This window comes from Phodopus roborovskii, unplaced genomic scaffold (assembly GCF_943737965.1).
Source record: "Phodopus roborovskii unplaced genomic scaffold, PHOROB, whole genome shotgun sequence".
Taxonomy (NCBI): Eukaryota; Metazoa; Chordata; class Mammalia; order Rodentia; family Cricetidae; genus Phodopus; species Phodopus roborovskii.
The window spans coordinates 9,666,396-9,683,914 of NW_026126546.1; the positions used below are offsets into that span (position 1 = coordinate 9,666,396).

At 41.6% G+C, this 17,519-nt stretch overlaps 1 protein-coding gene and 1 non-coding gene across 12 annotated transcripts in view; both read right to left on the reverse strand.

Moving 5' to 3' along the window:
- Window positions 1-17,519, reverse strand: part of Depdc5 (DEP domain containing 5, GATOR1 subcomplex subunit) — a 113,988-nt gene that overhangs the window by 64,965 nt on the left and 31,504 nt on the right. For all 11 annotated transcript variants that reach the window (XM_051200450.1, XM_051200452.1, XM_051200459.1 and 8 more), the window contains 7 exons: window positions 17,408-17,481; window positions 13,417-13,486; window positions 12,919-12,955; window positions 12,129-12,249; window positions 8,617-8,837; window positions 3,302-3,505; window positions 85-220 (listed from right to left, as the gene is read on the reverse strand). In XM_051200450.1, the coding sequence (XP_051056407.1) occupies window positions 85-220; window positions 3,302-3,505; window positions 8,617-8,837; window positions 12,129-12,249; window positions 12,919-12,955; window positions 13,417-13,486; window positions 17,408-17,481 (863 nt within the window). The remainder of the gene's footprint in view (window positions 1-84; window positions 221-3,301; window positions 3,506-8,616; window positions 8,838-12,128; window positions 12,250-12,918; window positions 12,956-13,416; window positions 13,487-17,407; window positions 17,482-17,519) is intronic.
- LOC127233828 (U6 spliceosomal RNA) lies at window positions 11,852-11,962 on the reverse strand. The gene has a single exon (XR_007835521.1). It is a non-coding gene; the product is annotated as a U6 spliceosomal RNA (small nuclear RNA).

Genomic DNA, 17,519 nt, shown 5'->3' on the forward strand with positions numbered 1-17,519 from the left:
TATAAGTCACAAATGTGTCATTTCATCAGCAGTCTCTTCAGCACTGCTCTGGGCTACCTTCCAGAGCATTGTGCAAATCCTCACCTTCCGGCAGCTTCATGATATGCCAGCTCCAACAGCTCTGCAGAGGAGTGGGTGGGGTCCCTCTGCCTGCTGCCCTGCAGCTCTGCCATGTTCTGCCGGGTTTGGTGATGGATTTGGATGGCCTCTCCAGATGGTCCTATCCAAACAAAGAACCTGTTATTCCGACCTGACTGCTCATGCTGCACACAAAAACATACTCTTTCTTCTCCCCAGCTGTTGGGACAATGGAGATATGTGACAAAGAACACAGCAAGAACATTATACAAGAGACGTGCAGGCCCCCACAGAGGACTCTTCTGCCCACGCTATGTCTGGGGCTATATGCTGGGACTCTCGGTTTCATGAATACTAGGGAGATGCCATCTGGAAATAGACAAGTATAAGAGGATAAAAAGAGAAGGAAAGTAAAAATTAAATAACAAGCCAGGAGGCAGAGGCAGGTGGATCTCCGTGAGTTCAAGGCCATCCTGGTCTACAGAGCTAGTTCCAGAACAACTAAGGCTACACACAGATACAAAAGGAAATAACAAGATGGGCATGGTGGTGCACACCGTTAGTCCCAACACTGGGGAGGCAGAGGTGGGCAGATCTCTGAGTTAAAGGGCACAGAGTGAGCACCAGTCAGGGCTACCCAGAGATGTTGTGGAATATTAGTTTAAGATGTGTTACATTTGCTTATGCTTAATGCTGAAAGACATGTTGCATTCTTTTAGGTTATATTTGTTTAACTCTGTAAAGCTGTGTTACTTTGTCTGCCTAAAACACCTGATGGGTCTAATAAAGAGCTGAATGGCCAACAGCCAGGCAGGAAAGAGAAATAGGTGGGGCTGGCCAGGCAGAGAGAATAAATAGGAGGAGAAATCTAGGCTCGAGAGAAAAGCAAGGAGAGAGAAAAGGAGAAGATGCCAGGGGCTAAACACACAGCTAGACATGGAGTAAGAAGGAAAGAAAGATATAGAGAATAAAGAAAGGTAAAAAGCGTAGAGGGAAAACATAATTAAAGAGAAATGGGATAATTGAAGTTAGAAAAGCAGGCCAGAAACAAGCCAAGCTAAGGCTGGGTATTCATAAGTAAAAATAGGTCTCTGTGTATTTATTTGGGAGCTAGGTGGTGGGCCCCCAAAGAATAAAAGAACAACTACACAGAGAAACCCTGTCTAGGAAAAAAATCAGAAAATAATAGTGCGATTCTAATAATCTAGGGTGCTTAACTCAAAAATGACGATGTAGGAATGGTTGGAATTAGTCATGTCTAGGAAAAGTCATTTCCCAGAAACATACAAGTTAGAGGGCTAAGTAAGGTTACCAAGGGTTAAAAACTTTTTAGCTGGGTAGAAGAAACATCTATGAACCCCAAAGGTGAGAGAAATAAAAGAGTGTGGAGATCTCAAGATTGGGTAAGAACAGAAAGAGCCTCTGAAGATGGGAGTGAGGACCCAGGAGGCTAGGCTGCCTGGTGAAGAATGGCCTTAGTTATAGAGGGCCAGTTGCTTAAGAGGATAAACAAAGCAAACAGCGACTGATTGTTTTGTTTTGTAGTAACATGGGCATAAAGGTAGGACTGGAAAAGCATAAAGAGCTGAAGGTCATAGCAGAAAATTCCCTTAAGAGTTTTTAACCTAGGGGCTAGGGAGATGACTCAATCAGTAAATCAAGCAAGCATGAGGACCTGAGTTCAAATCCCCAACATTCATGAGCTAGGCATAACAGTATGTACCTATAACTACAGTGCTTGGGAGATTGAGCTGCAGAATTCTTGGGGCTTGCTGGGAAGCTACTCTAGCCCATCAGTGAGTTCCAGGTTCAATAGGGGCACCTGTCTCCAAAACTAGAAGCAGAAGACAGTCTGGCCTCCACATACACACACATGCATGCGCAATGAGTGTGCAAGAGAGGGTGTGAGCATACACACACACACACAGAGAGAGAGAGAGAGAGAGACATTTCAGCCTGGGGTTGGAGATGTAACTCAACTGAGACAGTTCGTGTCTAGTTTGCACAAAGTAGAAAGCTTTGGGTTTGATCCCCAGCATCATGTGAACAGGTGGTGTTTGTAGTGTCATAAATTCAAGGTCATCCTACTTATATGGCAAGTTCATTGCTAGTCTGGGCTATCTGAGACCTTGTCTCAAAAATAAATAAAAAGCAAGTACAAAAGTGAAAAACTGAGATACCTCAAAATAAAATTGGTAGGAGTAAGAAAAAAAGAGCAAAACCAGACAGAAACAACCAGAGATCTAGCAGAGATAAGAGATAAGGGACAGAAGAGGTTTAGAATGGCCTCCTATTACAGCCAAATAAATTTCACATTTTTTATTTAACTTTAACGGTAAAATCAAATGAAAAGAAAATAACTAGACATTTCTCATCATTCAGTAAGATTGTTCCTACTAAAAAAAGCAAAATAAAACCAACAAACAAAACACACACACACTCACACTCACTCACACACACTCACACACACACTCACACACACACTCTCACACACTCACACACACTCACACTCACTCACACACACTCACACACACTCACACACACACTCACACACACACAGTCACACACACTCACACACACACAGTCACACACACATATACACACACACTCACTCACACACACACACTCACACTCACACACACTCTCACACACACACTCACACACACTCACACACACACTCACACACACACTCACACACACACACACACACACACACACAAAATGGAGCTTATTACATCTGTTCCTTCCTGGCCCAGCAAGAACCGTTAGCTGAAGTTTTATTTTAACTGTAGCATTATAAATCCTTACTGCCATCTTCTTGAGGCTAGAACAGAGTAAAAAGATGGGCTAGAAAAAAACAGTGAAGTAAAAATTATTGCTTTTGTTCCTCACCCCTCAGAGACCCCTGAGAAATGACAAAGTAGCATAAATGCAGCATAGAGAGCAATGGGTGAAAATGAGGGACAGGAAAGCTGATGTAAAGCACAGTCCCTTCCCAACAAACAAATTAAAGCCCCTAAGCCGGCCAGTTACAAAACGTGTCTCAAGTGTGTCTTCAAAGATCCTCCTGAGAACCCTGCGAAAAGCCCAGGAGGCATGTCCGCCTCACCGGTGGGGCGGAGAGGTTCACGGACATTGAGGCACTTGGCACATGGTCTATTAGTGCTAAGGACCAGAGCTAGGAACTCACAGTCCAAGGCTCTTTCCTGAGCAGCCAACTTACCCACAGGAAAAGTGTGCATCCAGCGCCTTCTGTTGGATGTGAGCTTCATGGGCATTCTTGAGGGTGCAAAAGGGTTAATCAGTGCTCTCTGAGGCGTGTATCCACCAGGTCGAACATGAAGCATGGACTCTGCACTGCCCACATGGAACCTTCCTGGTGCACTAGAGTCCCGCTGTGGTGGTTCTATCATGTTCTCCAGGGCGTCTGCAGGCAATCATGGAGTTGAACAGAAAGAAAAAGCACAAACCCACAATGAAATCAGAATTAAGTATGAGTCAAGACTAACAAAAATCTAGGACATCATAAATATCAGGAAATTAGTAAAATGGTGAAACTACAAAGAAATAATTTGCTTATTTCTTCAAATATTTTGGAGACCTGACCCAGTAAAGACACATATAAACCTAATGGATTCCCATATTTTTGGGGGGGTAGGGTGGGGTAGGTGATGGTGATACATGACTGTGAACACTGAGCTGGATGCAATGAGTAACAATAGGTGTTGAGTTATCATCTCCTTTGGGAATGGGGTAAATATATTCTCTATGTGAGCAAAAATAATAATAATAATAAATGTTTGAGGCAGCTGTGACAGCAAACTCCTTTAGTCACAGTACTTGGGAGACAGAGACAGGCAGATCTGAGTTCAAGGCCAGCCTGATCTACATAGTGAGTTACAAGCTGGCCAAGGCTGCATAGTAAGACCTGCCTAAATAGACAGACAGACAAACAGGTAGGTAAGTAAACAGAAGAAAGCTACGTTTGGTGAACAGGCTAGGTCACTAAACCCATTAGATTTTGAGGACACAAAGCTAGAATCCCTCTCCATTGCACTAAAACCAATGACACAAGTTCTAGCCAAAAGAACATGTTTATTTAGCCCATTCAAGAACTAGACAACAGCTACCTACAAGCATCATCTCCATTGTCTTTTCCTTTTGCTGTCCACCTGGTGCTCATATCTGCTACTTGTTTATTCTTTTACTTTTGCTGCTTATTTGATACACTCATTCATTCAAAACTGAAAGTATAGTTGTCACAGATCATTCTCTGAACAATACAGATTACACTGTAAATTAAAGAATCAGTGCTTTGACTTATCAAATAAGAAATATGGCCTAGTTAATTACTATGGAAATGAAAGAAATTCAGCAGGCTAGGATGGTGCACATCTATAATCCCAGCACTAAAATGGTCAAGGCAAGAGGACTGTTGTAAGTTCAAGGCTAACCGGAGGAATAGTAAAATGAGACTGTCTCAAAAAGGGGCCAGCAAAATGGCTCAGCAGGTGAGGTACTTGCCACTAAGTCTGAGTCTATTTCCAAACACATATGGTGGAAGGGCACAAGTGAATGTGAGGCCAGCCTGAACCATATGAGACCTTGTGTCAAAAAAGCAAGAAAGGGGCTGGGGAGATGGCTCTGAGGTTAAGAGCACTGACTGCTCTTCCACAGGTCCTGAGTTCAATTCCCAGCAACCACATGGTGGCTCACAGTCATCTGTAAGAAGATCTGGCCTGCAGGCATACATGCAGATAGAATACTGTATACATGATAAACACAACTTAAAAAAAAAAAACAAACAAGAAAGAACATTATAAAGCACCATTCTTTGCAGAGAAAATGTAAATTTTAAGTTAATATAGGTGTCATAGGTTATACTCTCTAATTATGTAAATAAATACCTGCTTCTTTCTCTTTTGAAATTTCAAGCTTTCAGCCAGTTTATTAAAAAGCAAACAAACAAACAAAAACCTAAACATCAAAACTATTCATAGGCCCTAAGCATAGCATCATAGTTCCTAGCTGACAAATGTGTCCTGGTGCCAGGTCCCACAAGCTGAAAGTTTCCCTTGTTAACATATTGGGTCCTAGAAAACTTCCTTTCCTATTAGGGCTCCTTCCAGAGCAGCAGGGGCAACTGTGCATACAACATTCCTAAGGCTGTAAACACAAACGAAGATGGGTAAGCTTCCCATCTATATACTCCTTCTTCTTTTAAGATTTATTTATTATGTATATAGTGTTCTGCCTGCATGTATATGCCTGCATAACAGAAGAGGGTACCAGATCTCATGGCAGATGGTTGTGAGCCATATTGTGGTTCTGGGAATTGAACTCAGGACCTCTGGAAGAGCAGCCAGTGTTCTTAACAGCTGAACCATTACTCCAGCCCCTCAGCCCCGTCTACATATTCTTAAGTAATGAAATTTTGGAGCACAATGGTTAGTGGAGGAGATGGCTCTAACAGGTGGCACGAGGGAGGCTCTTTGTCTTGCCCTGGTGTACTGGAGATTAACTCAGATTTCTGTATGCTGGGCAAACACTCTGCCACTGAACTGCATTCCCAAACACCCCAACCTTTCAGGTTTTACTTTTAATTTTAAGAGAGTGCTTCTTCATTGCTCAGGTTGGCCTTGAACAACCAGACAGGCTTGAACTTGTGACCCTCTTGCCTCAGCCTCCCCAGTAGCTGGGACTGTGAACTGTGGCTATAGAACTGTCCAGGCAAGATGAATTTTTATGTGATTAAAAAACACACAAAACATATGAGTACAGGTGTAACTGAATACACTCTTAGATTATAGCAATGTTAAGCTCCTGATTTTGTTTTACACTAGTCATATACAGTGTTACCATTGGGAAGAACAAAAGATGCAAAACCTTCCTGTATACTTTTTGATATTTGCCATGAATTCAAACTTGTTTCAAAAGTAAAAGGTGTTTTTTGTTTTTTGCACTGCCCAGCAAAAATTAAAGGGTTTTTGAAGTTTATTTTATTGTCTTTCTTTCATATATATACATATGTATATATGTATATATATGAAAGACACACACACACACACACACAAACAAACAGGGTCTCAATTTTGTAGCCCTAGATAGCATTGAATTCACTCTGTAGACCATGCTGACCTTGAATGCACACACATCCACATGACTCTACGGGGATTTAAGGCATATGCCACTATGCCTGACAGGCTGTGCCTTGTTTTTAAGTCAGGGGAACCCATAAACTTGAGTTGAGTTGCAGCTATATGAACAGGATACAGGAGGAGCAGCCCCGTCTGTGTTCCCTGGTATTTGACAGACTAAGAAAGAAGAGGAGCTGGAGAGATGGCTCAGCCATTAACAACATTAACTGCTCTTGCAGAGGACCCTGGTTCATTTCCTAGCACCTCACATCAGGAAGTTCGCAGTGCCTGTAACTCTAGCCTGCATGCAACACCACTCATCTCTCTCTGGAAACACATACCCACACAGATAAATAAAAACTAAATACAGTAAGTGACCAGAGACACAGGTCAGGTCTCAGAAGAGGTAAAAGGAAACCCCTGAAACAGCACAAGGGGCATGCTAAGGAGACGGACAAGGAAAACGAGGCTTTCAAGCTGAAACAAAAGGAGCAGAAGAAACTCAGAAGCAAACAGCCAAGGCCCCAGGAAAGGGCACCAGCCTCGGGTGCAAGTAAGAAATCTGGCAAAATAAAGTGATGGTGGCACATGCCTTTAATCCCAGAACCAGGGAGGAGAGGTGGATCTCTTGAGTTCAAGCCCAGCTTGGTCTACAAAGTGAGTTCCAGGACAGCCAGGTCTATACAGGAAAACACTGTTTCCAAAAAAACAAAAGAAAGGAGAAAAAAAAGAAAGAAATCTAACAAAATTAAGCTGTTCCTTGTACCAGAGATGATGGTGACTCTCTTCCATTTCAATTTCAACATATGAATTCCTGCCATAACACCTTTTGCCACAAACAGGTAACTAGAATAAAGTGTTATTCTGCAATCTGTTGTACAGTTAATGGACTTTATACAATGGCTCATTGTTCTCTAGTTTTCATTTCATTCAACTATTCCTACCTCAACTGTGAATTTTTGTTTATTTTTGTTTTTCCAGACAGGTTTTCTCTGTGTAGCCCTGGCTGACCTGGAACTCACTCTTAACCAGGCTGGCCTTGAACTCAGAGATCCGCCTGCCTCTGCCTCCTGAGTTCTGGGATCAAAGGCTGAATTGTGAATTTAAAGTAAACCCAGTCTGGCCAGAGCCTGCTGTTTCATCTTTGTTGCACTCTGATGTCCCCATCACCTTGAATTAAGCCACCTTTAAAACAAACAAACAAACAAACAGGTTCTTACTGTGTAGTTTTAGTTGGCCTTGGCCTGGAACTCACTAAGTAGACCATGGGGGCCTTGAACTCACAGAATCCACCACCCCAGTGATGGGACTAAAGGTATGTACTACTCCTCCTCCCAGCTAAACAAATTCATTTAAAAGGCTAACAAATGAAATAAAAATTAAGCATAATAAAATCAGAGAGGGAGAGGGAATATATGCCATGTCTGGATATTTATGAGAGACTGATTCCAAGAATCTTTCAATCTGCCCCCTTTATATAGAAGGACAGTGTTTGCATATAACCTACACACATACTTCAAATAATTCCATAATACTAAAAACAATACAGAGTAAATATGTATTATAGTATATTATTTAAGAAATAATGATGAAGATAAAAAGTATGACTATATTTTGTATGAACTTTTTGTATTTGTATAGTGTTTTGCCTGCATGTATGTCTAGGTACCACATACATGCTGAGTGCCTTCAGAGGTAAGAACAGGGCATTGCATCCCCTGGAACTGGGATATAGTTGAGGTTAGGAACAATCATATGGGTGCTGGGTATCAAATCTGGGTTCTTTGCAAGAGCAACGATTGCTCTTAACCGATGAGCCAACTCTGCAGACCCCAGTACAAATATACTAATATATATATATATTTTTTTTTCATTTAATGTATGGATAAAAAATTCCATGGATTTAAATATGAACTGGGCCTGGTGACAAGGTCTATAACTGCAACTAACTCTGAAGACTGAGGCAGGAGGATGGCAGGCGCAAGGACCATCTAGGCTATAAGGAAAGTTGCCTGGGCAACTTAGTGCAACCCTGTCTCAAAATAAAAAACAATGCAAGAAGAGCTGGGATATAACTCAGCGGTAAGGTATGGCACTTGCCTTGAGCTTAATCTCCATTACTGCAAAGAAAAAGGCATAAATATGCAAAGCCAATTACAGAGGACACAATTATTTTAAGTATAGCACAAATTGAGATGAGAAAATAACAAACCCTTTAGACCCTAGACCTAAGAGACACATGCAACACCTAATATGACTTGTACCCATTTGCTGGCATGGGAATAACTAAAATACGAGACTCACACCCCATTGCAATCACTCCCTCTTGCTCCCACACCACAGACTGAGGAGAAACTGTCCCCAGACCTCCCCAGCTCTGCCTGTGCTTCAGCACTCTGACCTCGGGCGCTGGTGTAGCCCAACGAGCTGCTGACTTCATATTGGTGCAGGTGGGGGTTAGGGATCATCAGGATGTTGGTGCTCTTGCCCAGGGAGCTGTCATCAGAAGCCTGGCTCCTCACTTCCTCAGTGGGCAGTGCGCGGCTTGTTAGGGAAGGGCTGGATGAGACGTCACAGGAGCTGGCACTTTTGCGATTGTGATTCTCCTGCTCTCTCACAGACCTAACATGCAAGAGACGACAAAGACACTTAAACTCTGAGTTAAAATAGCAACGATAGCCAGGCAGTGGTAGCGCACACCTTTAATCACAGCACTCAGGAGGCAGAGGCAGGCAGATCTTTGTGAGTTCAAGTTCAGCCTGGCCTACAGAGCGAGTTCCAGGACAAGCTCCGAAGCTACACAGAGAAACCCTGTCTCTAAAAACCAACCAAACTAAATCAACGATGACTGTCAGCTATATATACTCAGAAAACCAATTTCAAAACTCTTAATATGGGAAATAATGCTAGCTTGAACAAAGTCAGATTTCATCTCAAGAGGGGGAAAAATGCATGGTGGCTTATATGTAATCCTGATGATTAAGAAGCTGGGACAGGAGGATCACCATGAGTTCAAGGTCATCCTAGGCCATACAGTGAATCCATGAGCTATAGAATGAGACCCTGTATCAAAACAAGAAAAAATCTTCTTGAAAAAAGTATTTTATTATTTTAACTATGTGTATGTATCAGTGTCAGTTGAAGGGTACGTGCATGTGATTATAGATGCCCAGATTAGACACTCCTAGAACTGGAGTTATAGGAAATAGTGATAGGGCAATGTCAGGGCTGGGAATTAAACTCAGGTCCTCTGGAATGAACCATCTCTCCTCTCCAAGCCCTACAAAAAAATTGATTTGTTAAAAATGTATACTCAAGTTGGGCTAAAGAGGTGAACCAATGGTTAAGAAAACTTGCTTCTCTTGCAGAGGACCAAAGTTCCATTCGCACCATCCATATCAGTTGGCTTCCAACAGTCTGTAAAGTTCCAGGAGATCTGACCGCCACTCCTGGCCTCTGCAAGTGCAGACACAGATGAAAGCAATACACCCATACATAAAACTTAAACTAAACTGATTTTTAAGAAATGTACCCTGAATACAGCAAAATTCAATCTCAAAAAACCACCAAACAAACAAACAACTCAGAAGAAAAGCCAGAAGTGGTTCAGGAGTTAAGAGCACTTGCTTCTGTTCTAGAGGACCTGAGTTTGCTTCTCAGCACCCATCAGGATGCTTACAACCACCTGTTACAACTCCAGATCCTGGAAATCCAATCCAGTGTTCTGGCCACTCTGGGTACCTGCTCATACTGTGGCAAACAAACACATGTATTAACATAACATGCATAAGTAAAAAATTAAAATAAATCTAAAAAAAAGAAGCAGGAACAAATAAGAAGTCCTAAGGAAAGCCTCTGAATAGCAATGACTGAGTCCCCTAAGTAGCACCAGATGTCCGTCTAGGGCAGTCTGTGCTATGAAGGGAGATCTTGTCTCAGAAAAACAAAATAAGCCAAGCTTGTTAGTACAGGCTTATAATCCCACCTACTCCAAAGGCTGAGACTTGAAAATTGCAAGTTCAAGGCTAATCTGACTGAGCTACAGTAAATTCAAAATCAGCCTGGGCAACTAATTCACTGAGACTCCATCTCAAAACAAAAGGGATCTAATGCATTCGCTTAGCATGCTTGAAGCCTTAAGTTCAATTCTAATACTAAGCAAATAATCCAAGACTACTAAGAAAATAAAACACAGGGGGTGGAAAACTAGCTCAGTGGTTTTTCCAGAGGATCTGGGTTCAATTCTCAGCACCCATATGCTGGCTCATAACTGTCTGTAACCCCAGTCCTAAGAGCTCTGAGGCCTCCTGGGTTCCTGAGTGCCAGGCACATACCTGGTATACAGGCCTGCATGCAGGCAAACCATTCACACACACACAAATATAAAAAAAACATTTTCAAAGCCGGGCGGTGGTGTCCAATGCCTTTAATCTCAGCACTTGGGAGGCAAAGACCAGTGGATATCTATGAGTTCAAGACCAGCCTGGTTTACAAAGTGAGTTCCAGGACAGGCTCTAAAGATACAGAGAAAACCTGTCTCGAAAACCCAGAAAAAAAAAAAAAAAAAAAAAAAAAAAACAAGAAAAAAAAAAGAAAGAAAGAAAAAGTAAGTTTTAAAATTTTAAAATATATATAACTTGGAGCTCATTTAAAAAAAAAAAAAAAACATGTGTTTGTTTGTTGGTGTGGTTGGGTGTATGTGAGGGCCAAGCGCCTTTGCAGGGGTGGTTGTGAGTCTCCTGGCATGGGTGTTGGACACTGAACCTGGGTACTCTGAAAGAACAATAAGCACTCAATTGTTGTACAAAACTTGTTTTGGCTTTTTGAGACAGGGTTTCTCTGTGTAGCCTTGGCTGTCCTGGAACTCACTCTGTAGACTGGGCTGGCCTCTGTAGATCCACCCGCCTCTGCCTCCCAAGTGCTGGGATTAAAAGTGTGTGCCACTACCACCCGGCCTGCTCCAAGGGCATCTTAAGAAAACTACACAAGATCCAAAAATGAACAGGTTGTTAAATCTATCACAATTAGAAAATGTTACTTGGCCAAAAGGGTACAGAGCGAATTTAATGAGTGGGAGTTAGAGAAAGAAAATCTCTGTTCTTGGAAAAATAAATCTAAAAGATCAATGTTAGTGCTGGCTGAGGAAGAGCTTGTGCTTTGTGAACTTCAATTCCTGGCTGAAATATGTCTGAGAATTGCCCTGCCTCTTGAGACAAAACGTCACGACAAACAAAACAGACTCAAGAGCTTGCAAATGGAATTCCCAATGATCTCTACAACATAGCTTTCACTGAGGCTAATTTTAATTTAGAACTCCTTTAAATTTTTAAATGATTTTCTTAATGTATGTAAATATTTTCCCTGCATATGTGTAGGTGCACATGTTTGCCTGGTGTCCATGGAGGTTAGAAGAAAGCTTTGGAGTTCCCAGAACCTGGAGTTCTAGATGGTTGTGTAGGATGCTAGGAACTGAGCTCCTTTGAAAGAATAACAAGTGCTCTTAACCACTGAGCAATCCCTCCAGCCCCAATTTAAACATTTTTAAGGTTGCTTTCCTAAGGGTCCCTCAGGTTTTCTTTTTGTTTTATAATAGTCTGTTTTAATATAAACAAATGTTGGAATTTAAAAAAAAAAAAAAAAACATGGAAGACTTCATGAATTTGTGTGCTATCCTTGCAAAGACAGAGGCTATGGTAATCTTCTCTGTATTGTTTGAATTTAGTATATGCGCTGCCAAAAGCAAGCACCTCTTGGGTTTCCTTAACCAATCTATTTTTCCTGAAATTCAGCCTCACTATATAATTGAGGCTGGCTTTGAATTTGGAATCCCTCCACGTTTGACTACTGACCTCTGCCACATGTCTGGCCTCTAAATAATTGCATATGCACCCCCAAGGGAATCTGACAGAAAACCTGCATGTGGCGAGGCGCTGAGCCCGGGATGGACCAGGCAGCCTGAACACTTGAGCATCGTAGGCGTCATAATCTACTTGGATGGGAAGGGTGTTCTCAGATTCCTTTGGAGTCACAAGAGCTGTAAAACACAAATAATACAATTAAAACACATTTCTAACAGACACCTATAGAAAATATCTATAGGTGTCCAAAGATACCTATAGAGATGACCTATAGAGGGTCATCAAACTCTGCAAGGCACAGGTGATCATCTACCAAGGAAAAGATGGAATAATAAGCCACCATTAGGTTAAGACTGAAAGACATAAATGTCAAAGTGACATGAAAATACTACAGCAGTAGCTTGGCATGGTGGCACATGTCTTTAATCCCAGTACTCAGGAAGTAGAGGCAAGTGAATCTCTGTGAGTTCAAGGCCATCCTGGTCTACAAAGTGAGTTCCAGGACAACCAGGACTGTTACACATAGAAGACCTGTTTTCAAAAAACCAAACCAAACAAACAAAAAAGTATAGCAGTTAAAGAAAGGCAGTGTTCAGCACTTCAGTCCTACACAGTCCTGCATGAAATACCACCCGAGCATCCTCCGTACTCTGTTTTCCACCTGACCCATTCACTGCAGCCAAAATGGTACAACTACAAGGTGGCTAAAGACCCTTCCAAGGATGACACAGGGATGTGGGTGTATTGACCTTTATATGAACCTTCTTATAACACTTCCCATTATTTTGTTGTCATGAATTAGCTATTTCTAAGAGTGATAAAAAAAGCATCTCAAAAATACTCACATGTATCACGGCCATTTTTGTTTTTTTCAGAAGCAGGCTGAAAAATCAAATAAATATTTTATCACTCCTCTGACAGACCCAAACTTAACACGACACAGTATGTTATGTACTACTCCCCAGAGCAAAGCCCATGTTCCAGTTATCAGGTAACTTATGAAAAATAGGTGTGAACGCTTGACACCTGCCTACCACAGTGCCAAACCCTGCGGAGTCTTTTAGTTTCCACCTCTTATCTTACTCTCACAACCTTATCCAGGTGGGGCATGGACCCCACCTCCTTCCTGCTGGGGACTGAATCTGGGGCCTTGTGCATGCTTAGTAACATGCATGCTTAGTAAAGCTACAGCCCCAGCTTATCCATAAAGTTTCAACACAAAAATGTTTAAACCCTATTTATGACCGTAGACAGGGAAGAAGGGAGATGACAGTACTTCAAGATCAGAATAAACACACAGTTGTGAGTAGCCCCTGAAAGTTGTTTAAACCGGGAAAACATACCTTCTTTCCTGCCAGTTTTATCCGTGGAGTAAAACTGTTACAAAAGAGCTGGCTTTTGGATGTGTAGAAACTGTTAAAAAAAAAAAAAAAAGTCATTAATCTATAACTTATTATTTTTTTTTTTAAATCTATATGTGCATTTGGTGTTTGGCCTACTACAGATAGTTGTGAGATGCCATGTGGGTGCTGATCCCCGGTCCTCCTCAAGAGCAACCTATATTCTTAACTGCTGAGGCATCTCTCCAGTAACAATTTTTTTTGTTGTGGTTTTTGTTTTTCAAGACAGTGCTTCTCTGTATAGGCCTGGCTGTCCTTGAACTCAGATCTGCCTACCTCCGCCTCATAAGTGATAGAATTAAAGGTATGCTTGACTATGCCCAGCTTTTTTAATCTACACCTTAAGACAAAAGTGCAATTCCAAGTAAGACAGCTTGCCTGTGCCTGGCTTTGTTTTGGGTTCGCAAATCTTCCCAATTCTAGCCAGTAAGATGGCTCAGTGGGTAAAAGCACTGTGAAAATCTGACAGTGTGAACTTCAGCAACCTCTGGTGGAAGGAGAGAATCAATTTTCAAAAGCTGTTCTCTGACCTCCACACACATACATACAAGTAATTTATTATTATAAAGCCAATCACAGTTGTAAATGCTTTTAATCACAGTATTCTGGAGGCAGAGGCCAGGCAATCTACATAGCAAGTTTTCAGCAGCCTAGGCTACACAGTGAGACTTTTTCTCAAATAATAATGGTAATAATAATAATAGCAAAAAATTTAAATTCCAATTTCAATATTAGCAATGATTTCAACTGCTGCTCTGGCCCTTTCTCTTCATACACCATATGCTCACTGTTTAGCCTGCACTAGTGCTAACTGCTAACTAGATCAGAGTGTTCTATTTCAGGGACAAATCTCTTTATATCATAACATTTCTCTCTCTCTCTCTCTCTCTCTTTCTCTCTCTCTCTCTCTGTTTTTTGTAGACAAGGTTTCTCTGTATAATAGTCCTGGCAGTCCCAGAACTCACTTTGTAGACCAAGATGGACTCGAACTCACAGAAATCCATCTGCCTCTGCCTCCCAAGTGCTGGGATTAAAGGAGTGCACCACCACTGCCTGGCTATATCAAATACTTTTATCCTGATGTTTGGTACAATGTTAGAACTACAGGAAGTTGTTAATATTCACTCACTGGTCTGGACTTAGTTAAATAAAACAAAATTAAAAAAAAAAAGGCAAAAGACAAAAGTTAATGCTCGAGAAAAGATAGCAGAAACCATTAAATCCCAATCCCTGTAAAAATAATCTTAATATATCCATATCATTAACCTATGTTAACTGGAGACCAGCCTCACACCCAAGTCCTGAATGAACAAACACACAGAAGCTGTACTGCCTTTCCATGTTTCAGGGACCTTGGAGCTTCTTGTATTCTCTCTTCTCAGTCAAAAACTTGCAAAAATAATGTTTGGGTGTTGCCCTAAGTCTACCTTCTAGGAAATCTCTGACTAGAAACAAATAAAACTTAAAAACAAAGCCAGGTGTGGTGGGACACTTTTGAAGCACAGGAACATGGATCTCTGTGAGTTCAAGGCCAGTCTGGTCTTGGTGAGTTCTAGGCCAGCCATAGCTACAAAATGAAACTTTGCTTCAAAACAAACAAAACAACAACAACAAAGAATAAAAGCATCAGCAACCTCAGATAAGTGACAAGCCAGGGGAGCAATTTTATGGTACAGGTACACTAAGTACATAAGAACACCTGAGTGTCACCTGCACGTGCCATTGGATCTGGAGTCCAGCCAACCCCTAGGATTTGGCTTCTCCCAGTGGTATAAAGTATAGAAGTAGAAGTTGCTATTTTCTTCCCAGACATCAGGAGTAAAGAATATGAGTGAAAATCTGGCATGGTGGCAAATATCAAATATCCATTATTCTAGCACTTGGAAGGCTGAGGCAGGAGTGCTTGGGTTTTAGGCTAGCCTAGGGCACACAGCATGTCGCAAGAAAAAGAAATGACTGAGGAGATGGCTTAATCAGTAAACTGCTTGCCAGGCAAGCATGAGGACCTACGTTCACTTTCCAGAATGCAAATTAAAAAAGAGCCAGGCTCAGTGTTACACACTTTGCAATCCCAGCAAAGAGCAGACAGACAGGTAGATAGATCCCTGTGGCTCACTGACTGCCCAGCTTAGCCTACTTGGAAAATCTCTAGGACAAGAGACCCTGTCTCATAAAACAAAGTAAATGGCTTCTAAAGAAAGACACACTAGGTTGACATCTGCCCTCCACAAGTATGTACATACACATGTATATACACCTTCATACACATGTGCAGCAATATAATGAAAATACCTCTTACAGTCTAAAAGGCTGGAACTTCTGCTGGACCTGCCAGCCACAGTTAACAGTTCACCTTGGAGACACTGAAGACTGACTTTAAGAGAACAACGTATCACAAGGAATGGTAGTGTATGTCTTTAATTTCAGCATTAGGGAACAGAGGAAGTTTTAGGCCAATCAGGAAAGGAAGAAGGGAGGGAGGAAGGGAAAGAGAGAGAGAGCACAATGGGTAAAAAAATTATTTGCCTTGTATTTCCCACGCAATCAAACTTTATAAGTTACACTATAAATTATGTACTCTTCCTTGCCCCTGACCAATAATAATGCACATATATATGTGTGTTATGCTAATAAATGCTGGAAATAGCAAATACAAAATAAATGAATATCCATCATAAATGTTGAAGACAACATACAGATATTGTTTGTAGCTTTTGATTACTTGTTATCTGTGTCAGTGGGATTCAGTGACACATCCCTTGTAAAATTCTGTAAAGTATCCCTCATTCCTTCCCCCATGTGATGTGTTCTGTGCTATTCAACAAAAGTGAAAGAGAAGCCCTTTGTTAGGGACATAAAGAGACACACACAAGGAGATTAACAAGATGGCATTCAGGCAGGCAGAGATTCAGGCTGATAAAACAAACCAAGAGATTAAGAGTATTGGCTACTTTCCCAGAGAACCCAGGTTTGATACCTAACTTCCCAGTGATGGCTCACAATTTGTAACTCTAGTTTCAGGGAACCCAATGCCCTCTTCTGAGGGCACACAGACACATAAATAATAAGTATGCTAATAGTGTTTTTTAAAAAAATATGCTACAGAAGGTTCTATTGAGCTAGAGGCATAAGCCAAGTAGTCTGCCCTTCATGGAGCCCAGCTCATGACAAACAACACAAAAAAACAGAAATCATCAAATAAAAAGTGTCTACTGGTCACTGGGAAGGAGTCACAGAGGAGAAGGGCTTGGAGCCGGGCCTTGAATGAAAGCACCTGAAAAATAAAGCCCAGACCTGAGAGTAAATGTCTGCAACCCATAGCAAGAAAGGGAACTGGCGGCAGGAGAGGAGGCTGCAGGAGTCAACCACATCAGTCCTTGTCAAGCTCTCTTGGAGAATTGGATCAAACACAGATAGAGAAGAACACTAATACTTTTTTTAACTTCTTGAAAGTCAAACTAAGAACATTAAAACTATCTTGCTACTCAGGAATAAAATGAAAAGGAAGAAAATAATGGTCTAAAGAAATGACCCTCAGGGTGAGAACAAGCTGTGCAGAGCAATTGCCTACTGTGCATAAAGCCCCAGATGCAGGCTGGAGAGATAGTCCAATGGCTAAGAGGACTTGAGTTTGGTTCCCATCACCCATAACAGGAGCTCTCAATCACCTGTAACTCTAGCTCCAGATGATTCGACACTTTTGTCTGGCCTTTCAGTGTACCCGTATTTGTATGTGCATATATGGTATGTGCACATAGAAATAAAAGTTATTAAAAAATATTTTTAAAAACCCAGAAAAGTCCTAGTCTCTACTTCAAGTGACCTGACAGATCTACATGACCCCAACTGGATGGCACTGCCCTACATGTGGAATTGGGGTGGGGGGATGGGAGGGGAGGGTGGTCAGGGTGCATGTGAGGGGGCAGAGACCCACCTGTGGTTTATCCAGTGAGGAATATTATAATCATCACCTAGCCGAGAATCCCTCGGAACACTCCGGTTGTGCAGCTGCCAGGAAAAAAGCCAGGGCACAGATAAGCTAAACA